General features: G+C 38.4%; 1 protein-coding gene across 1 annotated transcript in view; it reads right to left on the bottom strand.

Moving 5' to 3' along the window:
* LOC106879715 (FAS-associated factor 2) overlaps positions 1-19,832 on the bottom strand; it is a 31,462-nt gene extending 11,630 nt beyond the window's left edge. The window contains exons 1-6 of the mRNA XM_089340688.1: positions 19,742-19,832; positions 7,052-7,120; positions 4,614-4,735; positions 4,129-4,244; positions 2,502-2,531; positions 776-876 (exon numbers count right to left, since the gene is read on the bottom strand). Of these exons, the coding sequence (XP_089196814.1) occupies positions 776-876; positions 2,502-2,531; positions 4,129-4,244; positions 4,614-4,735; positions 7,052-7,120; positions 19,742-19,801 (498 nt within the window). The 5' untranslated portion in view covers positions 19,802-19,832. The remainder of the gene's footprint in view (positions 1-775; positions 877-2,501; positions 2,532-4,128; positions 4,245-4,613; positions 4,736-7,051; positions 7,121-19,741) is intronic.
* Between the last annotated feature and the right edge of the window lie 6,965 nt (positions 19,833-26,797).

Genomic DNA, 26,797 nt, shown 5'->3' with positions numbered 1-26,797 from the left:
AATATTCTAGGCAAGTACAGACAGGCGTATTCGAGTTCAGTCCCACAGCACAGCACCTTGAGCAAATGTCTTCTGTTATAATTTTAGGATGACCAATGTCTTGTGAGTGAGTATGGTAGGAGGAAACTGTGAAGAAGCCCATTGTGAATGTGTGTGTGTGTGTGTATATATATATATATATATATATATATATATCCCTCTCTCACTCTCTCTGGGAGAGAGGTACAAGCACATACACAGATATATACACACACGGCAGTAACTTCTGCCTACCAAATTCAATCACAAAGCTTCGGTCGGCTCGGGGCTATAGCAGAAGACACTTGCCCAAGGTGCCACGCGGCGGGACTGAACCCGAAACCATGTAGCTGGGAAGCAAGCTTCCTAACCACATATATGTATGTGTGTGTGTGTATGTGTATACATTGTGGCCATGCTGGAGCACCGCCTTTCGTCAAACAAATCGGCCCCAGGGAGTAGAGTCCTCAGGTATCTCTTCCATAAGGTTTAGTAAGAAGCAGCCATCATTACACTTTCCGACTGGATTTCCAAGCATGACCAACTGAGGCAATGGATATTAGCTGACCATCTTGCACTTGGTTTACCCCTAGGCTTCCTGCCAGTTGGCCTGGTTTGAAGAATCCAACTTGTGATTCTTTCCTGTTACATTCTAGCTCACATGAAAAAAATGTTTAAAAGTATAGAAATCACACACACACACACACACAGACATTTTTCCACTTCCACACACAAAGAAACAAACAATTGTACTCACCTGGCTATATGACCCCTGATAGAAAACAGGATGTGTGTTACCAAAATCGTCTTTGAATTTATTAATGAAAGCCATAACATCTCCTACTGGATCAGTAACATCTGAAAGGAAGAAAGAAAAAGAAAAAAATTAAGAATAAATAAAAGACAAATGAAAGTAGATGGAACTGCATGGAAGACTGATATGTATATTAGTGTATGCGTGTGTCTGTGTGTATTATACACACACAAAGACAATCCATGCCTCTTCATTAAACATAAATATGTGCAGGGTATGTTTACTTCCCAACATGTGGTTTCAAGTTCAGTCCCATTGTGCAGCACCTTGGGTAAGTGTTCCTACAATAGAGTCCACAAGGTCGACCAAAGCCTTGTGAATGGATTTCATGACAAGAACCGAAAGAAGACCATTGCATGTGTGTGTGTGTGTATCATGCATGCATGTAAGATAGGTGAAATTGAAAGCTTCTTCATGCAGCTGCAATTGCGCTGGGCTGAGCATGTTGTCAGAATGAGTGATGAAAGAATACCCCAAGTCCTCATGTACAGCCAGCTTGATAGTGGGCACAGGTATGTTGGTCAACCATGGCTCAGCTATAAGGACAACCTGAAAAGTAACTTCTCAGCAATCGATATAGCTCACAACACCTTTGAAGCAAACAAAATGGGTAACATCATGTCAAAGAGGTATTAGAAACTTCGTTTTAACCAGCATTAACAGGCTTGGGGGTGCAAGGCAATGGAGAAAAGTGGCTGCAAGTACACCACCTGCACTAACCCCTAATCTTCATACTCACGACATCTGTGGGCTTCTTTGCAAATTGTTGGCAGGACTTAAATGTCACATTCAGCATAAGCATTGTGACTGACAAAGTGTAAGTTGTTGGATCCTCGTACATCAAAACCGAAGGGAGAGTCCATCATACATACATATGTGTTTGTGCATGCATACCAAATCTGGTGTAGTGGAGGCGCAATGGTCCAGTGGTGAGGGCAGCGGACTCGCGGTTATAGGATCGTGGTTTCGATTCCCAGACCGGGCATTGTGAGTGTTTATTGAGCGAAAACACCTAAAGCTCCATGAAGCTCCGGCAGGGGATGGTGGCGAACCCTGCTGTACTCTTTCACCACAACTTTCTCTCACTCTTACTGCCTATAATTCAAAGGGTCAGCCTTGTCACACTGTGTGTCACGCTGAATATCCCCGAGAACTACGTTAAGGGTACATGTGTCTGTGGAGTGCTCAGAGATTGCATGTTAATTTCATGAGCAGGCTATTCCATTGATCGGATCAACTGGAACCCTTGACGTCGTAAGCGACGGAGTGCCAACAATAACAACCAAATCTGGTGACCATGTGCAAATGTTATGTGTATTTACAGCTCAACATCAGCCAGGGGGTGAGAATGGTCACTCAACTATAACAGCAATAAAGTGACAAAAGGGAAACCTCTATATGGTTACTTAATTTGCAGCCAATTCTCCCTAAAATTAAACCGTGGTGTCTTGGAAAATATATTAAATAATGAAAAGAATAAAAGAGGTATTACATAACGTAATTCTGCAAAAAAGCAAAAAACTGACAGGATGGTTATGGAAGGAACTTCTCTGCTAGTAGTCAGTTGGATTGTGGGCTAAATATCAACAGACAAATTTCCATTTCCTGACAACGTTGGACTGTAAAAATAAAATGTGACAGTGAAAATAGTCTAGAAAGAAGTACTTACTTTGTCTTGGGTCTGGCCAAAACAGTCTGTCTGGAAAAGGAAAGAAATACTAATTAGCAAAACAGATAATATACATCGTTATATGTCTGAATGCATGCATTATCCGTTTTTCTATGCTGGCATGGGTTGGACAAGTTCTACCTCAAAACACCATCTCCTTCACAAGGTTGAACTTCCAGAAATAATAACCCTTTCCACCAATGCTATCCAAGGGAAAGGCAAAGGTCCAGTGGTTAGAGAGTTGAGTTTACAATCATGAGGTAGTGAGTTTGATTCCTGGACCAGGCAGAGTGTTGTGTTCTTGAGCAAGACACTTTAATTTCACATTGCTCCACTTCACTCAGCTGCAGAAACGAGTTGCAATGTCATGGGTGCCAAACCGTATAGGTGTTTGCCTTTCCCTTGGATAATATCTGTGGCATGGAGAGGAGAGGCTGGTATACATGGACAACTGCTGGTCTTCCATAAACAACCTTGTCCAGGTTTGTACCTTGGAGGGTTAACTTTCTAGGTACAATTCCATGATCATTCATGAACAAAGAGGGTTTATACCCTACGTGCGTGTGTGATTATTTAAAATAATTTGATTTGACCCCGTGCAATTAAAGTTGCATGGAGTCTGAATCAAATGTGTTGAGTGTGTCTTTTTTTTTGTTTGTCCACTCACTCATACTATATATATATATTAGATAGATTGGCCTTCGTACTGGTGGCACGTAAAAAGCACCCACTACACTCTCTGAGTGGTTGGCGTTAGGAAGGGCATCCAGCTGTAGAAACTGCCAAATCAGATTGGAGCCTGGTGCAGCCTTCTGGCTTGCCAGTCCTCAGTCATATCGTCCAACCCATGCTAGCATGGAAAGTAGACGTTAAACGATGATGATGATGTAGATAGATGTATTAATGGCAAGGAATTGAATAAATGAAAGCAGGGTGACCCAACATCTTGCCTAGTTTTATGTCAATAGGAAAGGTTAAATGAGACCAGTTGGATTCAACCCTTTTGGCTTTACCTATAGAAGTTGTTATGTTGGGTAAGAACACAGTACAGTGTCAATGACAGGATACAAACTGCAGGCTCTCCACTGTTCTCTATACTTGATAACTTATCAGTTAAGCTGTCAGTGGACTTGTATTAAGACAAATGGCAATATATGCACTAATTTTCAAACCAGCATAACCTGTAAGCATAGAAGACTAACGAGGGGGAAATTTCTTTTTTTTTTTAATGTAATCTAAAAAATCTTTTAAAAATGTTCTGGGTTCATTCCCACTGGGTTCATTCCCATTCGGGCTGACCAAAGCCTTGTGAGTGGATTTGGTAGACGGAAACTGAAAGAAGCCTGTCGTGTGTGTATATATATATATATATATATATATATGTATGCGTGTGTATATGTTTGTCCCCCCAACATCACTTGACAACCGATGCTGGTGTGTTTACGTCCCCGTAACTTAGTGGTTCGGCAAAAGAGACCGATAGAATAAGTACTAGGCTTACAAAGAATAAGTCTAGGGTCGCTTTGCTCAACTAAAGGCGGTGCTCCAGCATGGCTACAGTCAAATGACTGAAACAAGTAAAGCAGTAAGAGTAAAGAGAGTATTGGAGAGTTAGTTGAATACTTACATGCAAATTTTAAAATATTGAAAACTGTGGTGAAAAAATATCGAAATGGAAGCATGAATGCATACGACATCCATTGCACTACTCCTTGGGGGCCTGATGATGTGGTTACATAGACACTGGAAGAGAAAGTGGCAGGAAAAAAAAAAAAAAAAAGGCATTAAATTAAGAATTTAAAATGGCAGCAAGACAGACAAAAAAAAACACACTTATATTATGATTAAAGATATGGAAATGAATAAAAGTGGAGGAATGAGAGAAAGGGAGAGAGGATGATAGATTTACTCACTTATAGGTAGCACTAATATAGATATACCTGGTTTTAACTCTAAAAACTGGGGTGCAGTTTATATACGAGGTAAGTTTGAATATGAAGGGGAAAAATTTTGAACCAAGATTTAACGCTATATTAGGGGTAGGACTCATACATGATTAAATACAGTAAATTCAAATGCATATTTGAACACAGAGGTTGGAATTGAACTTACTGTTGGTCTCGGGGTGTTAAGTTCATGCTTGGCATCCGAGGTTCAGTGTTATTCGGTTGGACCGGGGTTGAAAAATGGGCATCCACGACATCACGTTCGTTTAGTGTGTCTGTGACAGCTGACTGGAAGTAAAAAATGATAGAGAGCCACGATATGAAAACAATAAAGGAAACAGCATATCAAAGCATCTGTATATGCATGCATGTGTGTGTGTGTGTGTGTGTGTGACAGTGGTTAGGAGTATTTGGCCCACAACTGTAAGGTCATGTGTTCAATTCCTGGCGGTGTGTTGTGTCCTTGAGTAAGCCATTTCATTTCACATTGCTTCATCATTTAACGTCCGCTTTCCATGCTAGCATGGGTTGGACGATTTCACTGCAGACTAGCGAACCAGATGGCTACACCAGACTCCAATCTGATCTGGCAAAGTTTCTACAGCTGGATGCCCTTCCTGACGCCAACCACTCCGAGAGTGTAGTGGGTGCTTTTTACGTGCCACCGGCGCAAGGGTCAGTCTGGCGGTACTGGCAACGGCCACGCTCAAATGGTGTTTTTTTACGTGCCACCTGCACAGGAGTCAGTCCAATGTTTTGTTCACATGCCACCAGCACGAGTGCCAGTAAGGCAAAGCTGGAAACGATCGCGCTCAATGTTTTGCCACTCAGCTGGCAAAAATTAGTTGTACCTGTATTTCAAAGGACCAGCCTTGTCACATTCTGTATGATGCTGACTCTCCCTGAGAACTAAGTTCTAGAAAGTTGTAAAGTTGGGTATTTCCAAGTATCTTTTACATCAACTCCACTTGCAGGGCTTGGACAAGAAGACACTTGCCCAAGGTGCAGTGCAGTGGGTATGCATGTCTGTGCAGTGCTCACCTATATGCATGTTAACTTCACAAACAGACTGTATTGTTGATCAGATCAACGGGAACCTTTGCTGTCGTAACCAACGGAATGCCAGATGTTGTTAGCTGCATGCATGCGTGTAGGTATGTGCATGAGTGTATATGAGCACAAACATGGCTGTGTGGTTCGCAGTGAAATGGTTCTGAGTTCAATCCTACTGTACACCACCGCCTTGAGGAGTCAGAGGTTTCAGCACAGTCATTTTGGCCCTGCCTATTTGGCATTGCTAATTCAACACTGACCCATTTGTCAGATGTTTTAATCCTATCACACCGTGTTCCCGGTATACCGAAAATAGCCTAAATGTAATCTCCACAGAACCCTCCACATTAACCCTTTAGTGTTCAGATTACTCTGTCAAATGCAATGCTTATATATTCATATTGGTTTGAAACAATCATGCATTATCACGTAACCTTGATTTTTCAATGATGTGATTGCTTATTTTTAGTGATATTGTTAGGTAGATGTGAGAGGCCAGATCTAGCCAGTTTGAACGTAAACCGTGAAGAAAATTTTAGGCTGGATATAGCTAGTTTAAATGCTAAAGCAGAAGTTCTCAACCGGGGTCTATATAAGATTTTTGGGGGTCCATGCAACAAAATAGTAAATTTGGGATCCACAATAGTATTTTAAAGGGCCGTTGAAAAAAATTTAGTTTTATAGGTGTATGTATTACTATGTAATGCAAGCAACAGCTCGGTTTGTTTCTCTAACATTTTTACATAGTTCAAATTACAGAGGTTAATGCGTGTAAAACAAAATAGGAATTTTGAAAGAAGTTTCTATAAAACTAATTTTTGAACATTGAATGACTGGGGGTCCACCAGAATAAAATAGTAATCAAAGGGGTCCATAAATAAAAAATGGTTGAGAACCTCTGTGCTAAAGGGTTAAAACAGTAATGAATAACACGTGTAGGAAAATAACATAAAAATATTAAAAATAGAGGACTGATCACATTGCACTGTTTAGGACTCATAGTTAAAAGTGTTGCTGAGAGCTGTTGTTTGTTCTCATTTTTAATTGAAGTTAAAAAAAAAAAGACAAGACCAGACAGCAGGATGCATGGTTGCTCCTAAATACAAAGACCCACCCCTGGTGAAGAATGTACTTCACCAGCATAGACTAGTCATTAGCAATTTTAGACTCCAGGCCAGAATGATGTCAAGAAGTAAACCAATCTGGAAAAGAAGGATTGGGGAGCTTAAGGACCCTTCATATGATCAGAGATTTAGGGACACCCTAATTGAGAAATTTGATGAAATGGGAGGAGGAGCTACAGACTTGTGACAGATGGCAACTGGGAATTCCTGAGGGACAGCTTGCTGAATGCCACAGACCAAATCAGTGGCTGGTGCAAAGTCCCGTCAATCTGGTGAAAATACTGCCTCCAGTTCTACTTAACTTCCTACTATCCATCATGATCTGCTGGTTGGCTTATTGATCGATTGATTGGTAGGCAGAAGTGGTTTGTGGTTTATACATAGCACTGAAAACAGAGAAAGGGTTTCCATAGAAACATTTAGTTACCTCTATATTCCATTGATATCGCTCCAAAATTACTTTACAGCGATGCAAATCCTCTATCATCGTAAGGTCCTGCAAAAAACAAAAAAAACCCCAACAAAATAAGAATAAAACATAATTGAAATTGTGAGATAGTAAGAGAAGCAGCTAAAAGGAAAAAAAAAACTAGTCTTGGTCTTCATTTCTCAGAACCTTGAAATTAAAAAGCTTGCAGCACAAGTGGGAGTTTAGAAGGGGCTCTTAACTCGTGCCATAGCTAACATTTGTATCAATAACACAGTCAATAAAATGCTAAAATGCACCCAGTCTGAGGCAAAACCCCATCAATCCATGTAGGGAAAACATGTAAAAAACTGAATGATGATGATATCGTTACATGAACCAGCAAAAAAAACAAACAAACAAAAAAAACACAGTGTAGTTACTTGACCAGCTTGTTGAGATAGCAACCAAATTTCCCTCAACTGTCTTACAAAATGAAAAAAAAAGTAAGGAAATACTGAACAATGTAAGGATGTGGTTATACTTGTTTACAACCATCATGTGTGTCAAGATAAGGATATGAAAAAGAAAAAAAAAAAAAACAAGGTAGCAAGCTGGCAGAATCGTTAGCACACCAGGCAAAATGCTTAGCAGTATTTTGTCCGTCTTTACATTCTGAGTTCAAATGCCACCGGGGTTGACTTTGCTTTTCATTCATTTCAGAGTCAAATTAGGTACCAGTGAAACAGTGGGGATCGATCCAATTGTCTAGTCCTTTCCCCCAAACTTCAGGCCTTGTGCCTTTAGTAGAAATTATTATTATTATTAAGGCAGCAAGGTTTAGCTTCCATGCCTGGAATTTCTTCTCTAATTCCACTATGGATTCAGCTATGAGAACTAATCATCAGCATACAGAAATTTCCTGGCAAATAAGAAAGGAGTGAGGGCTGAATCCTGATGGACTCCTACCTTCAGGCTAAATTCATCAATAAAGTCACTGCTAGCTCTCACTCCACTTCCTGCATCCTTGTAGACAGCTTGAACAGTCAGCACAAACCAATCATCTATTCCTAGTTTCCTCAGAGCTTACAAGATTACTGAAAGTGGTACCTTGTCAAAAGCTTTCTCCAAATCAATGAAAGCTAAGTGTAGTGGTTTATTCTTAGCCAGGTAGTTCTCCTGTAGCTGTCTCAAGAGGAAGCTTTTTCCAGAGACAAGGCAGAACTGAACCTCATCCAGGTTTAATCAATCACAGATCAATTGGGCAATGACTTTCCCAAAGATCTTCATAACTTGATCTAGAAGTTTGATTTTGTTGCTTATTTTGATTTTAAACACCTTATTTTGGAATTGTATGGATAATACCATACTTAATTCTGGTGCCTAAACTTAAGTACCATATTCAACTTGAATCTAAATTTTATATATATATATATATATATATATATATATAGTAAAAAATGATAGAGAGCCATGATATGAAAACAATAAAGGAAACAGCATATCAAAGCATCTGTATATGCATGCGTGTGTGTGTGTGTGTGTGTGTGTGTGTGACAGTGGTCAGGAGTATTTGGCCCACAACTGTAAGGTCATGTGTTCAATTCCTGGCTGTGTGTTGTGTCCTTGAGCAAGACATTCCATTTCACATTGCTTCAGTTTATACATCATCTTCATCATCATCATTTAATAGGGAGAGAGAGATGCAGGCGTGGGCATTAGGCATAAGTATGGCTATGTGGTTAATTCTGTATCTGAACTACATGGGTTCAGAATCAGTTCTACTGTGTGACACCTTGGGCAAGTGACTTATACTAGAGCCCCAGGTTAACCAAAAAGCTTGTGAGTGGATTTGGTAGATGGAAACTGAAAGAAGGTCACCACTTATATGCATAATCCTTTCATTTAATGCCTGTTTACTATGCTGGCAGGGGTTGGAATATATATGTGTGTGTGTGTGTGTGTGTGTGTGTGTGTGTGTATATATATATATATATATATATATATATATATATATATATATATATATATATATATATATGGGAGAATGTACGAAAAAAAACAACAGGCGAGGACAGGTGGTGTAAACAACAAAAGGATGTATTAGTTTGATGCTCGGGAATACTGAAAGTCTTTAACGTTTCGAGCTACGCTCTTCAACAGAAAGAATATGGAGAAAACAAGGAGAAAAACATGGAGAAAAAAAATTGAATGGTGTTTGGTCAACGATCTATCATTATCGTTTAATGTCTGTTTTCCATGCTGCCATGGGTTGGACGGTTGAACTGGGGTCTGGGAAGCCAGGAGACTGCACCAGGCTCCAGTCTGATCTGGGAGTGTTTCTACAGCTGGATACCCTTCCTAACGCCAACTATTCCGAGAGTGTAGTGGGTGCTTTTTTTTATGTGCCACTGGCACAGGGGCCAGAGGGGGCTGGCATCGACCATGATCGGATGGTGATTTTTACATGCCACCAGCACAGAAGCCAGTGAAGGTGACACTGGTATTGACCATGTTTTGATGGTGCTTTTTATGTGCCACTGGCATGGGGACCACAACTACAATTTCCATTTGATTGTGATTTGATTTGATTTTGATGTACTTGACTCAATAGGTCCCCTCAAGCATGGCATGTCGCCCTACAATCCAAGGTACTTTGAGTGGGCTTGTTATGCAACATTGGTGTAGGTTACATATAGGATGGGCTCTCCCATTGAAGATGACATACGAGTGTTTAGCTCTTGCCGAACAACCTGCACAAATGATCTGTTTATAGTAATCAAATGTACGTGCCATACATTACCTCACTCCCTCTATCAAATTGGTGTTACCTGAACAGGTGCGCAGTGTACCATGCGTCGTCAGGGGTCAAAGTTATTGCGAAGCAAAGCAAGATGGAAGCGTTTTGCTCAACAACACAATGCACCACATGGTCTAGGATTTGAAATCACAATCTCGCAATTGTGAGAGCAACATCCTAACCACTAGGCCATATATATATATATATATATATATATGAGAAATAAGAATAAACACAATTTTATATTATAGTTTTATATTATAGTTCTGCAGGAAACCAAGGTGTTTGAAAAAGAGGTAGTCGGTAGGAAAAAGGTCTGGAGAATATGTTTTACTATTATGCATGTATATAGGTATGTATGATGTATGTATGCATGTTTGTTTGTATTTCCTAGTCCTGACATCATGCGAGTTGTAAGTGATTGTCCATTCATTTCCAATATTCTGTGAAAACATGTCTGGTCATGAGGAAATATTACGATACTTTGGAAACAGGTGAGAGTTGGTGATAGGAAGGGTACCCAACCATAGAATACTGGTTCCAGAGATTTTATCCAACCTATACTAGCAAGGCAAAAGCAGACATGTATGTGTGTGTGTCTCTCTCTCTCTGTATGTATATATGTATGTATGTATATATATATATAAATATATATATATATATATATATATATCGCATGCGTATGAACAGCCATGCTACATGGCAGTGAAACATGGGCTGTAACTGCTGAGGACATACGTAAGCTCGCAAGGAATGAAGCCAGTATGCTCCGTTGGATGTGTAATGTCAATGTGAATACCCGTCAGAGTGTAAGTATCTTGAGAGAAAAGCTGAACATTAGAAGCATCAGTTGTGGTGTGCAAGAGAGACGATTGCGCTGGTATGGACATGTGGTGAGAATGGATGAGGATAGCTGTGTGAAAAAGTGCCACACCCTAACAGTTGAGGGAACCCGTGGAAGAGGTAGGCCCAGGAAGACCTGGGCTGAGGTGGTGAGGCAAGACCTTCGTACATTGGGCCTCACCGAGGCGATGACTACTGACCGAGACCTTTGGAAATGTGCTGTGCGTGAGAAGACCCGGAAAGCCAAGTAAGATCGTTGCCAGTGCCCCTGGACTGGCTCTTGTGCGGGTGGCACATGAGATGCACCATTTTGAGCGTGGCCGTTGCCAGTACCGCCCGACTGGCTCCCGTAGGATTTTCGAGTGAGATCGTTGCCAGTGCCCCTGGACTGGCTTGTGCGGGTGGCACATAAAAGACACCATTTCGAGCGTGGCCGTTTTCGTGCGGGTGACACGTAAAAGCACCCACTACACTCTCTGAGTGGTTGGCGTTAGGAAGGGCATCCAGCTGTAGAAACTGCCAAATTAGATTGGAGCCTGGTGTTGCCATCCGGTTTCACCAGTCCTCAGTCAAATCGTCCAACCCATGCTAGCATGGAAAGCGGACGTTAAACGATGATGATGATGATGATATATATATATATATATATGTATGTATCAAATTTACAGAAAACAAAAGATAACAGGTGAAGGAAAAACAAGCAGGTGGATTAGTTTAATACTTGGGGAGAATGGAAATGTCTTTGACATTTCAAGCTTACACTCTTTGACCAAAATGATTGAGAGGGGGAAAAAAAATGGAGAGAGAAAAAAATGTGTAGGGATTAATAGTTCAACATGATGAAATAGCCAAAAGAAAGAGGCTGAATATAAATATTCTCTCAAGATACTTACACTCTGATGGGTATTCACATTGACATTACACATCCAACGGAGCATACTGGCTTCATTCCTTGCGAGCTTACGTATGTCCTCAGCAGTTACAGCCCATGTTTCACTGCCATGTAGCATGGCTGTTCGTACGCATGCGAGATATATATATATATATATATATATATATATATAAGTATGTTTAAAGAGTTTTTTTTATATATATTGGTAGCGTGCTTCTCTCTCTCTCTCTGTTATATATACATGAGTGCGGATGTAGCAGATAACAGCTAGCCTTTGGCCGCATCTTTGGACCCTGTTGGCGTATTTTTGTCTCTTGTTCAATCGCGCGCTAGAGCGCAACCCAACCAATCGCAGCCCTTAGATAAGGTTGATCTTGTTGGTGCTTGTATGGCAGGTGCTAGTGTAATGAAGACAGCAGAAATGCTTGGTGTGTCAAGAAGCACTGTCTTGAAAGTAATGACAGCTTTTGAGAAAGAGGGAAAAACTTCCTCATCAAAACAAAACTTTCAAATAGGGACCGTCAGACTCTTACGCGAATTGTTTAAAAGGATCACAAAAGTACAGCTCCCAAAATTAATGCAGAGCTTAATGACCACCTCAAGAACCCAGTTTCCACAAAAACTGTTTACCGGGAGCTGCACAAAGTCGGATTTCATGGGAGGGTTGCAATCAGAAAACCACCACTTTCAAAAACAAACGTTGCAAAGCGTTTAGAATGTAGTAAAAACCTACAGAAGTGGTCCCTAGAGCAGTGGAAGAATGCTATTTTCTCGGACGAGCCATCCGTTACCTTATTTCTGACCACCGGCCGAGTATACGTGTGGAGACAGCCAAAAGAAGCATTTGAACCAGACTGCCTTCTTCCAACTGTTAAACATGGAGGAGGATCTGTGATGATCTGGGGAGCTATATCTTGGAAATCTGCCGGCCCAATGGTTTCCCTTCATGGCAGAATTAATAGTCAAGACTATTTAAGCATTTTATCTTATCAAATTTATCCTATGGTTGCAGAACTGTTTCCGGAGGAAAACGCAATCTTTCAGGATGATAATGCACCAATTCACACAGCTAAATTTGTTACTGAATAGCACGAGGAACATTCTAGTGAAGTTGAACATCTTATCTGGCCACCACAGTCCCCAGATCTCAATATTATTGAACATTTATGGTGCATTTTAGAAAAACTAGTAAAGAGTTGGTATCTTCCACCATCATCACAACAAGAACTGGAGACTGTTTTAGCTGAAGAATGGACAAAAATTCCTTTGGAAACAATTCAAACTTTGTACAAGTCCATACCTCATAGAATTCAAGCTGTAATTACTGCCAAAGGCGGTTCTACCCCATATTAAAATTAATTTGTTTGAAATTATAAGTAGTTTCCATTATTTTGTCCAACCCCTGTGTGTGTGTACATATTGTATATCTGTATACTTCCTATCAATGTAGCTATCTAGTGAAGAGGTAAACAAACTGTACAGTGTGTGTGCATGTTTAATGCTAATTATCTTAAAACATAACAAGCACATAACGAAGTAATACTAGCAATACTTCCTGGTTACTTGAAGTGGGAATGTTGAGAGGTTTATTAACCTAGCAAACAATGGTGTCGAATACTTTATCAGTCTTCACTTGTTCAACCAAATGAACTCCTACTTATGAAATTAACACGTGCAGCATAGCCGTCACTCGCAAGTCAGAGTGACCTGGTGGTATGTGCCATGCTTGTGTTAGGTGCCTGTGTCGTCGTGGAGAAGACATAAACACCCTCTTGGCTCTACAACTCATTACCTGGTGGGTACTGTTGGAGTGAGAAAGGGTCGCACCAGTACACAGCTGGTACTCAGTCTTAGCTAAGTAGACTGGATCAGAGTGAAATGAAGTACCTGGGCAAAAGACACACGACACCCAGCTGTTATTTGAACAATATTTAACTGTTGTTTCTAACAAGTCAAGTTTTTGCTAATTGTTTTAGATTCCTACATCGTCATGGACAGGCATAAACAACTGCTCCTCACCCATGATCTCAGCAGTACATCCTAGATATGACAGCTGTAGTGGGGAGAGAGAGAGACGAGTCAGTAAGTATGCAGCTGGTACTCATTTACAGTTGAGCAGATGTTCAATTCTGGACATCTCTTACAAGGGCAGAGTGAGAAACAAAGAGGTGACGAGAAGAGCAGACAGAGGAAGATTACAGGACAGAGTGACTAAGCAGTGGAAAAGGCTTACTGGCCATTTGTTTTGATTACCATAGGGTAATCAAAACAAATGGCCATGCAATCACTGTGATAGAGTGGACATTGGAAGAGAAAAAAAGACTGAGATGAGGACGAGGAGCAGTACATTCTGGAATGATATGATACTGGTAGGAGTCGGATCAAGTGGAGCCAAGAGGAAGAAGAGTAACTGGGATGTCTGGAGAAGGTTCATTGCCTGTTGTGCTGACAGCACTGGAGGATCTAAGAGCTAAGAGAGACTGGCACTTGTGCTGGTGGCATGTGAACAAAACATTCGAGCGAGGTCGTTGCCAGTGCTGCTAGACTGGCTCCTGTGCAGGTGGCACGTAAAAAAAAAAACCACCATTTTGAGCGTGGCCATTGCCAGTACCACCTGACTGGCCCTCGTGCCGGTGGCACGTAAAAGCACCCACTACACTCTCGGAGTGGTTGGTGTTAGGAAGGGCATCCAGCTGTAGAAACTCTGCTAGATCAGATTGGAGCCTGGTGTAGCCTTCTGGTTTGCCAGTCCTCAGTCAAATCGTCCAACCCATGCTAGCATGGAAAGCAGATGTTAAACGATGATGATGATAATGAATAACATTCATTTACAACAGTGGTTTCCAACTATTAAAAAAAAAATATTTCTGGACCCCTTTGATTACTGTTTTATTCTTCTGGAACCCATAGCCTGTTGATGTTTAACCCTTTAGTATTTAATTCTCTTGGGACACCTGGGCCAATTGATCAGCCTGATACAAGCTGAAAAGACTTTGGGGCCAATCTAATGGCCTGATGAAACAACTGTTTGGAAGTGTAATAGCCAATCAGGGATTGTCTTTCAGTAGATATAAATTATATTATATATATATATATATATATATATAGTTTTACATACGACTAAAGTAGTTTGAGGTACTTTATCCTTTGTTTTCTACATGCACCCACCATTTTCAATCTCAACAGAAAAAGCATTTTGGCTACACATACCAAAACACCATGTGTCTCAAAAGGGTTAAATATTTTACATGTTTTCTCTTCAAACTGACCAAATTCAGCTTCTCATGCCTACTTTTACAAGGTCATTGAAAAAATATACAATCCCATCTTTGAAATCTAGAAGCAGCACAATTTGAATAAATAAGCATTATGTTTCACAGAATAATCTGAATGCAAAAGGGTTAAAAACTAGTTTTATAGATACTGCTTTCAAAATTCCCATTTTGTTTATCATACATTCCACTTGTATAGGATGAACTATGTAAAACATCAGAGAAAGAAATCTCGCTGCTTCTTGAGATAAATACAGCCAAAGCAGAATTATTTTCATGAACCTATAAAATACTACTGAGGACCCAATTTACTAATTCGCTTGTGTAGGACCTTAAAAATCTTATATGGACCCCAGTTGAGAACCAATGATTTACAATGATCATGTGATGTCAAGACAATGAGACAAACATTTACACACAAAAGGCTTCATTCAGTTTTTGTTTATCAAATCCACAAAGTTTCGGTCAGCCTAGGGTTATAGTAGAAAAAAAAACTTGCCCAAGGTGCAATACAGTGGAATTGAACCTGAAGGTATGTATTTGGGAAGTAAACTTCTTAACCACACATCCATGCCTGGATCTATAACAATATATGGAGGTATATTGGCACAGGCATGGCTGTATGTAAGAAGCTTGCTCCCCAACCACATGGTTTCATGTTCAGTCTCACTGCATGCACCTTGAGCAAGTGTCATCTACTATAGCCTTGGCCTGACCAAAGCCTTGTGAGTGAATCTGGTAGACAGAAACTGATATATATACACACGCATGTATGTGTGACTGTGTCTGTCCCCTCATCACCACTTGACAACTGGTGTTGGTGTGTTTACATCCCTGTAAATTAGTGGTTTGGCAACAGAGACCGATAGAATAAGTAATGGGCATAAAAAATATGTCCTGGGGTCAATTTGTTTGACTAAAACCCTTCAAGGTAGTGCTCCAGCATGGCCACAGTCAAATGACTGAAACAAGTAAAAGAATAAAAGAATAGTTTTGAATTATGGAGAGCACTTGTGGAAGAGGATGAAGAGTAGAGTAAATTCTGAAATAAGTGAAGTTCCACTCCTTAGTCTGCAACCAAAGCCACATACATCATTTAACCCATGACCTCCCATAATTCTATTAACTGGAATTTTTTTTATGAAACTTTGATTTCTAGCATAAAACAGCCTTAGAAACATGCTAGAATGATCAAAATAACATTTTAAATAGAAATAAGCGAGATATTGGGTGAAAATTTAGCAAACCTCATTTGAATATCAGAGAAATATACCTAGTAGATATAGCAAAAAGGTTAGATGTGTGTAAATATTGACAGATAATTACGAAATTTGTCATTTTTAAGTGATCTCATATGAGATCACTGGTAGGTAATGGGTTAACATTTGCTGTCCATGCTGGCATAAATGGGACAGTTCAACAGGACCCAATGACTTGAGCATCACCATCTGCTTTAGCATGGGTTCTACCATGCTTCCTACCACCAACCAATTCACAAAATATAATGCATAATCTCAATAAAATATCCAGCAAAAAAACCTCCCAGAATGTTTCTGGTAGTATAGCCATAGTAAGGGTCATAGGGTGTTTGAAATCCTGATAATTAAACAGCAACAGCATCTCTGCCATCATCTCTCTCACTATCACTCTCCTTTGTTTTCCAACTAGGATAACCACGTATATCTACTCAGCATCTTAAATCTCTCAACTGGCACAAAGCCACACTCACTTAATAGTATCCCTATTACCTCCCAGATGAGGGGGTCTTTGTCTTGCAAGGTACTTGGTGACCTTGCTGGAACCACATAAACAGCACCCAATACACTCTGTAAATTGGTTGGCATTAGAAAGAGCATCCGGTCATAGAAACCATGCCAAAACAGACAATGGAACTTGGGGCAGCTCCTAGCCTTGCTGGCTTCTGTCAAACCCCTCAACCCATGCCAGCAAGGAAGATAGACATCAAATGATAATGAATACTATCAATTGGTTCCATCTTCATCCTAAGCAGCCAATCAAAAGATTGGCAGAAGGGATATCTTTTCATTTATTTACTGGTTACGAATGATATCATAATCTTTCACTTTTTCCATGCTTGCATAGGTCAGATGGAGTTTACTGAGGCAGATTTTCTACAGCTGCATGCCCTTCATAGGGCGACATGCTATGCTTGAGGAGACCTATTGAGCCAAGTACATCAAAATCAAATGGAAATTGTAGTTGTGATCCCTGTGCCAGTGGCACGTAAAAGGCACCGTCTGAACGTGGTCGTTGCCAGCCCATTCTAGCCTCTGTGCCGGTGGCATGTAGAAAGCACCCACTACATTCTTGGAGTGGTTGGTGTTAGGAAGGGCATCCAGCTGTAGAAACACTGCAAGATCAGACCGGAGCCTGGTGCAGCCTCTTGGCTTCCCAGACCCCAGTCGAGCCGTCCAACCCATGGGAAACAGACGTTAAACGATGATGATGATATATATATACACACACGTACACACATTTATGCGTGTCTGTGTTTCTGTTTGTCCTCCCACCATCGCTTGATAACCGATGTTGGTGTGTTTACGTCCCCGTAACTTAGCGGTTCGGCAAAACAGACTGATAGAATAAGTACTAAGATTACAAAGAGTAAGTTCTGGGGTCGATTTGTTAAAGTAAAAAAAATATATAGAATGACTGTCTCCCACCACTGGTGTTGGTTTGTTTTCATCCCTGTAACTTAGCGGTTCGGCACTACAGAATAAGTGCCGAAGTTGATTTGTTTGTTCGACAAAAAACCCTTCAAGGCGGTGCCCCAGCATGGCCGCAGTCCAATGACTTAAACAAGTAAAAAGATAATTCCATTATAGAAATGTTTTGAGGAATATCAAACCGACCGCAGTAATTGAACAGCTATTTACTCAATCACCCGCCTCCCCGCCGGAAGACTGAACGAAGTAATAAGTTGATCTGGACGGGACGTGAACACAGAACGCAAAAGGATCACGAGCAGACGAGACGTCAAAGAATTTTTATCCGACAAATTAAGAAACATCTTCAAACAAAAATTCTGTCTAAAACTCACATTCTCTCTCCGAACGGATAAAGAAACCTATTCGACTTTAAAAATATTATCAAATCCAGTCACCCATCCACCCCGCCACATCAATTAGCAACTGGTCATCTGATCTTTCGATTCAAGTAATCCTCATTTGGTTACAGATTTTAATTCTTATGATGGTTTCTTATATCCTGTCCAAGGTTTATTAATGATGCTTTTGGCAAACAAACTAGTTGCACTGTTTGCGGCTATTTTTCCACGTAAAAAACAAAAACAAAAAAAAACTCATAAAACATTGTCTACAGGTAATATTAGCCTGGAAGCTTATATATATATATGTATGGTTTACATTTTTGCGGAATATTTGAGAATTATTTTTGCTTGGGTACAAAACAATGTTTTTATCTACATATAATTCTCTTTTTTTGGAACGGCGAAACTCGATGCAATAATGCTATAGATAGAAATAAATATTGGGTTTAAAAATAAAAAAGCCCTTCGGACAGAGAAAAATCGCCGTAAACAATATACAAACAGACCTCAAATATAACGTTGAAATGTACCGGTCTATTCGTTACACTACAACAGAATAATCAATTTTTTGATTGTCTTTTTTCCTTTTAATAATAGACAAAGTATGTGACTGTATATGTCTATGTATGTATGAAAGAAGTAATTAATGGGTGTTTTTAGAATAGACAGAGTGTGTAAATGTGTATATGCGTGCGTGTGAGGATGTAATGGAAAGTCTGCAACGGAAGTTTACCTTATTTTTTTCTTCTTCTATCAAGCGACACCGGTTTATACATGCCCAGTCATTAACCCTAATCTAATGGTAATACGTCCACCCATCCTGGAGTTTTCCTTTTTGCTAAATGGCTCATCAGTCAGCTATGGAAATACAAACTAACATACATGCAAAATACACCTCATGCTGATCATTTTTTATCAACGGTATAACACACACAGACACAGATATATCTAGCCACATATATGTAATTAGTGTGTGTGTGTGTGTGTATACATGTATGCAATGTGTTAGTGTATATATGCTTACACCCACACTATTGTACCGAAATAAAGCTATTTATTGAGTATTGTTTTGCGAATACTTGTTATAATAACTTGTTATAATAAAGTAAGGTTATTTGCAGGATACAATATGTATGTATGTAATTTAACAATGCTTGTTTGTAGACAAATGACTGGAAATGAAAAAAAAAAAAAAACCTAACAAAATGAAAAAGTCCACAAAAACAAGCATTAACACAATAAATTCCACATTTAATGAATGATAGGATAATGATGCTCTTTAACGACAGGTCGGCCAGTATCAAGCAGAGGCAGATTTATCAATGATTAAAAGCTATGGCCATCCCGCCTGAAGCAATGTACCCCGAAGTACGCTATAGAAATTGAAATTTTGCATCTCTTATTTTTGTCTTTTATTCTTTTTTATATATATATGTATGTGTATATATATGTATGTGTGTGTGTATATATATATATATCGCGATTCATATGAGAAATGATGTAGCTTGGAGATTTGGCTGCTATTTATAGAAAGTTAAACGACAACGTACGAGCGGTGAGCTTTATATTCTCTACTTCTCCATCATCGATTGATTAGTAATAATAATAATAATAGTAATAATGAAAAGAAAGAAAGAAGAAATGAAAGGGGTTTGATTCTCAATCAAGGGAAATAAACAAGAGCTGCGCGTATCTGCGTCTTTGGATTGCAACATTATACTTGTAGAGGCAGAGAAGAGGGTAAATAAAGGGAAAATGCTGGCGGAAGAGGAGAGAAAATGTGTTAGGGACGTGGAGTGAAGTATGGAGGAGATTGTGCGAAGGTTTGTTTTACCTGAAAGTGAATCAACTTCTCAACTTGTTCACCAGAAAGGTCCACACCGTCGTCTTCCATGTTTTTAGAAAAAGTTGAGTCGACATGCAACTTCCGGTGTCGGATAAACTGGCGCCACCCCGTGACAAAGGGAGGCTACTTTTATATTTATAAATAAATAAAAAACAAATAAAGTAACCGGTGTTTCATACAGATCTTCTCTGTCGGATATGCAGAAGGCGACTTTCGCGAGAAATAACAGCCAATTTTTTTTCAAATCCCACATTAACGTCTTAAAACTTAGAAAGAAAGTATTGTATGTGGTATACATATGTGAGAAACAGCTCTCTCTCCGTTTGTCTGTCTGGCTTCTCTGTCGGTCTCTATATTATATATATAAATATACATATAAGAATGTATATGTAAATACATACATACATACATACATACATATATATATATATATATATATATATATATATATATATATATATATATATATATATATATATAGTTTTTAGGGAAAAGAACCAAGGTTCATGAACTCATCGATGAAAATCCACAGTCACATATTTTTAATAAAATGATTTTAATTGAGTTTTTACCTGTAATTTTTGATTTTATCCCTAATATTATTATATATATGTATATATATGTATATATATATATATATATATATATATATATATATATATATATATATATATTGTTGTATTTGGGGATGGTCATGTTGCCAGTTTAGCCAATAAAAACACACGCACTATATATTTGGTGTTAATTTGCTTCAGCTTTATTTTACATTACATTAATTGTATTTCGGCCAGATTTCTTTCGTCACACTTCTGTGACCTCATCAATGGTGTTTTGCTTTCTTCTTTCCTATTTGTGTGTTTTTCCTTACTAACGATCAGCCATTTTAATTAATATATATATATATATATATATATATATATATATATATATTAATAGTAATGGTAAGACAACAAAAGAATGAATGAGACCTCGACATTATGCAAATAGAGGAATTTATCTGTAATATAATATGTGACAATTATTCGGTTGCCATAATGAGACTCCAAGTTTTGGATGTTGGGGTGGAAAACTGCTTGGGCATCTCGGCAGTTATCGAGACAATCTCGATAACGGATGAGATGCCAGAGCACTTTTCTGCCCCGACATCCAAAACTCGGAGTCTTATGGCAACTGAATAATTGTCATCACTATACATAAATACAAATACATATTTATATGTGCATATATATATATATATAAAATTATATATACGTATAGATCTATAAATACACATACTCACACACAAACATACATTTATATACACACACAAACATACATTTATATACACACACATTCTTTTATGTGTTTTAACCTAAAGGTTGTGGCCAATTCCAAACTGTATGTAGTTGGCTTTTTTTGAATGGGGTAGTTTGATATTGCTACCCTTGTTTGAGTTTCTTGCCATGATAAGGGGACATCTGAGATTTTAGATCTCTCAGGTTTTTTTGGCCAGATATTAAATAGCCGTAGGCCTTAGAATTCCAAGCTATTATGGTACTTGGCCCTTACTCTAGACAGGTTAGGTGGGACCTTTGGAACAGTAGAGTAGTATCCTGTTCAGGGCTGGTATAATTCTTGATGCCAGTGTTTGGTGCCAGCCCCTCTAAAATATTACATATGTATATCTCCACATGTCTTTCCCATCTTCATCCTAGGGAGTAGAGTTGTAATTCACTCAGTCTCTCTCATTAGCTCAGCTGTTTCATTGATGCAATGCTTTTGGAGCAGCATTGCTGGACTGTCTTGAGTTCTGCTGTTAATTTGACACTCAGGGGTTACCATAATTGAGAGCAGCAGTCCAGCTGACTGAGCACAAACGTCCTCCATAGAATCAGCATAGTTTCCTGGTCCCTTCGCATGCACTTTGCCATCATTTTAGTATATGCACATGAAACAATGCATTGTTGCTCATATCAATACCCAGGTCCTGCACTGTGATTGCCTCCAGAATTGCTGCTCCTTTTGATCCAAAGTATTTTTGTTGCATTGTGTTATCATAAGCTGATTGACAGCAGAGAGCTTGGAATTTTCTGGCATTAAATGGGTTAAAGAAAGCAGCATACAATTTGTCATTATACTTGGGAACGGTTATATTTTGTCAATTAAATACACTCACTATATGTTTGGTCTTTATCTCAGGTTTATTATTATTATTTTAGTTTCTTTGTCAAAGTTGTTTTGTCACACATCGTGTGACCTCTTCAATGACTCCTTATCCCATGTGTCTTCTCTTGTTTTGCTTAGTCCATTTTCTCATGGCAAAATATAAGCATCCCCAAGTATAACAATATCTGTTTCAACACATGATTTCACATGTCCTCTACAAAATCAATGCATGCGCTGTAACATAATACACAAATGCACAATGAGTACCAGAGTAAAAGAAGATAGAATAAAAAATAGTATCACTTGGTCCATCATAAAAAAAATGATACTTTTTCTAGGAATTGTCATCTATGCTCTGAGGAATCCCTGTGCATGTTATTGAGTGAAGAGAACTTAGTTAATAGATGCTTATAATATGTAGCTATGAGAGACTTATAAGAAGTAACTACAGATTCATGTATACATCTACATATCACAGGGGCAATTAATATCTGAAAGGGTTCAAATGAAATGTAATAGAATTATGATTAGAGTGAGTAGATTTTACTTTAAAAATAATATAGCTTTACACAGATGCATTGTATGCAAACTCTTCCCAGATTAATTAGATAAATGTGCCATATTTCATTAAAATTATCACTACCATTGTTATGACTAATTATTGTAACACCTTTAGATTTATTAAATTGAACCATCTCCATTTTGTATGATATTATATGAAGTAATATATGGAGATATCAGTGTGTGTGGAAGAGTGAATATGTATAAAGGCACCTATGCCGGTGACATGTGAAAGGGACTGATACTGGTGTCACATAAATGGCACCCATGTCAGTGGCATGTAAAAGGCAACCTGCACCCTTTTTTAGAGTGGTTGGCATTAGGAAAAGCATCTAGCCGTAGAAACCAAGCCAAAACGGACTGGAGCCTGGCACAGCTCTAGCTTACCTGTTCTAGTCAAACCATCTAACCCATGCCAGCATTAAGAACTGCTGATGAGGATTAAGATGGTCTACACCAAAATCCGAAATCGCGATCTGGTTATGTACACTGGAGACTTATCTCCTTTTGTCAGTCATTAAGACAGTAATTTTGAGGTATTTTAACTCTTATCTTTAGCAAAAGCGGTGCTAGTCAGTACCCTCTGTCACTTTTGTGTATTAATTTTGCCTTTAGGTCGTGATTGCTAATAAGTCACCCTTTTTGATTTGTTATGTATATATATATATATATGTATGTATGTATGTATGTATGCATGCATGTATACACACTCACGCACATCCATCCATCCATCCATCCATACATACATGCATGCATAGACACATACATCGACGGTTATCTTTAAAACATGGCAATGTGAGTCACACACTCACGCACACACACACACACACATCGACGGTCTTAAAACATGGCAACATGAATCAATCTCGAAGTCAACTTACAGCGTTTTATAATAATTGTCGTAAGATCCCATATTCTCTGCAATGTTGTTCGTGGTTCTGTTGCCGGGGTAAAACCATTTTACCGATTGCAGTTCTTGACTGGTATTGTACTGTTCTGTGGACCATGGTAGGATTTGAACTTAAAAATCACAGCTTAGCATTCTTTTCCCACTCTAGCTATTCTACCAATACGCCGCCGTTAAAACACAGTAACGTGTATCGGTCTGGGATTGAACCCGGTCTGCTTGCACTTGAAAGTAAGCAACACCTTCGCTGCACAACCAATGTTTCATAAAACCGTGTATTATTCGTGTAGAAGCGAATGTAAATTCAAGGGAAATAACTCTCGTCTATATCACAAGCAGACAAGTGGAAATAATTGCGAAGTGCTTCTCTCCCTTGGTTATCGTAATGGCAACCGCAAAGCTCTGCTTTGATTTTTCTATTATTTCTTACAGACTAAAGGATCTCCACAGGCGCTCCTACAGTTGCTTAGTATTTTGCGTAGTAGTAGTAGTAGTAGTAATAGTAACGTCGCTGATGTAAGGCGGTGAGCTGGAACGTTATCACGCTGAGCAAAATGCTTAACAGCATTTCATCTGTCTTTTATGTTCTGAGTTCAAATTCTGCCGATGTCGACTTTGCCTTTCATCCTTTCAAGGTCGATGAAATAAGTATCAGCTAAGCACTGTGAACGATGAGATCGACTAACCCCATCCTCTAAAATTTCACGCCTTGTCCCCTATTGTCCCCTATTGTAAAAACGAGCTATTAACGTCGCTGCTGTTTAACACCTGGCCAACACTGATCGAGCGGACAGACCTATCATTAAAGATATTCCAGCCGTGAACATCCCGTCTTTTTATCCAGATTTATGTTAACAAGTTCTATGGTGTTTAATGATCCTCTTTTTTGATATTCAGGATATCATCTACATCCACTGGGTTCCTTCTGCTCAGACGATCAACAAGGAGTAATTGGTTGGGGTTTTGAGGGAGTTCAATAAGAGATTTCGTCACTAAGGGCCTGAGCGCCAGCACCAGAGCAATGTACCAGTTCACAATTCCATCCAGGTAACTAACTACTTGACAGAAATGGGCTTCAAAATAATCCCGTCGGTAGCTGAACGCAGGGCACAGAGCCGGAAAATGTGCCGCCAAGCATTTTGTCCGATATACTAACTACTCTGTTTGTAATCCGCTTTTTAAAAAATAATAATGACAATAATAACAAGAAGAAATACTTATGACAATATGGATTCGTTTTCCAAAATCTCTCTTTATTTAAAACTGTTACAAAAAGAAAAGGCGGAAAAAGAATATGAGAAAGAATATATAAAATAAAATACAAAAAGAGTAAATCAATATTATATATGAATATATATTATATATAAACACCCCCCTCGCACACGCATATATATATATATATATATATATATATATATATATATATATATATATATATACATACATACATATATACATACATACATATATATATATACATACATATATATATATACTTACATTCATTCGCATATAATTCGGTATATGTATGTGTATGTATTTTTATATGTAAATACATACACACATATACACACACACATATATATATATATATATATATATATATATATATATATATATATATATATGTACATATTCACATATATGTATTTATATATATGTATGTATGTGTGTGAGTATATATATATATATATATATATATATATATATATATATATATATATATACATACATACTCACACACATATATATGTATACATGTGTATATATATATATATATATATATATATATATATATATATATATGCATACATGTGTGTATATATATTATAATGGAGCATTTATACAACAGGCACCCACACAAACAAAATCAGGTGTAGCAAGATCTTAACATAAAGGGCCGTTTAGCTAAAGGAAGCTTCTAAGATGGTAAGTTATTGATTTAGTAAATAAAATTTATATATATAAAAAAAAAACACACCTCCCCGCCCCCGCAAAAAAAAAGCCCAAATTGAATCTTCTTCTCAGAAAAGGACATGCGCAAAATATATTTAGAAAGTTGAATTGAAACAACATTTAGACAAATATACCCACCGAAGCAAAAATGTCCGCACTTGTAGCATCCTAACTTAAAATACACACTCACGCACTTTTCTATATAAATGCGCGCTGTCAAAAGCAGTCATAATAATGAAAAAAAAAAAAAAAATCACGCACACGCTGAAATCTACATGTCTTTTTATTTTCTCTTTTTCCTTTCTGCTGAAGAGCGTTGGCTCGAAACGTCAAAGACTTTTTCATTTTTCCCGAGCGGCAAACTAATACACTTGCTAATTGTTTATACATGTGTTCGTCTTTTGTTTTTCTATAAAGTTCAACTATATACACACAAATACATACATTTGCCCCTCTATATCTATGTGTAAATACGTTTTGTCTTTCTGGGTTTGTGTGCATTTGTGTGTATGCGTAGGAACACTATTTCTCTTACAATTCTTTCGAGCCACCGTCTCTAATCACTAATTACCATTTCCTTAACTACGCACGTTTGTTAAATATGCATATCAACCAGTCAATTCTATGTTTATTACCCTGCCATATTAATTGTTGCTGTTGCTAATGTTATTGTTGTTCTTTTGCGGATACCATCAATATCATTGTGCCCGTTATCATCATCATCGTCATCATCATCATCATCGTCATCATCATCATCATCATCATCGACATGTTTTATTATGGATTATTATTATTATTGATGTTGTTGTCGTTGTTGCTGCGGGGGTGCGGTACACTGGGTAGGCAGAGATCCTAAGACAAGAACTTTCACTCGCTACTGAGTTAACCCTGTGTTGTATATTTAAAAATTCATTATGTAATCAATCATTAATCAATCACTCAATTACTCAACCAATTAGTCAATCAATCAATCATCAATCAATCACTCAACTACTCAACCAATAAGTCAAACAGTCAATCAGCCAATCAATGAATTAGCCAATCAATGATCATCCTCGCTCTCGTCATCATTTTAATAATCGTCATTATAATCATGGGGATAATCATCATCAAGGTAATTACAATCATTATCATCGTCGTTGCCGTCATTGTTGTCATCTTCATCATCATCGCCGTCATCGTTGCCGACGTCGTCACGATGATCATCTTCATCACCAACACACCGCCACCACCATCACCACCATCGTCGTCATCGTCGTCGTCATCGTCGTCGTCATCCTCATCATCATCACCACCATCATCACCACCATCATCATCACCATCATCATCACCATCATCATCATCATCATCATCATCATCATCTCTACAATGAAAAATTTCCCCCGTATCCTCGCACGTGCAGTTGACTATCAACTACACTTGTAAAAAAAATAGATAAAAATATATTTAAAAAAAAACAGAGCATAAAACGAAAA

This window comes from Octopus bimaculoides, chromosome 23 (assembly GCF_046866305.1).
Source record: "Octopus bimaculoides isolate indiv1 chromosome 23, ASM4686630v1, whole genome shotgun sequence".
Classification (NCBI taxonomy): domain Eukaryota; kingdom Metazoa; phylum Mollusca; class Cephalopoda; order Octopoda; family Octopodidae; genus Octopus; species Octopus bimaculoides.
This window is presented reverse-complemented; position numbering and strand designations above follow the sequence as displayed.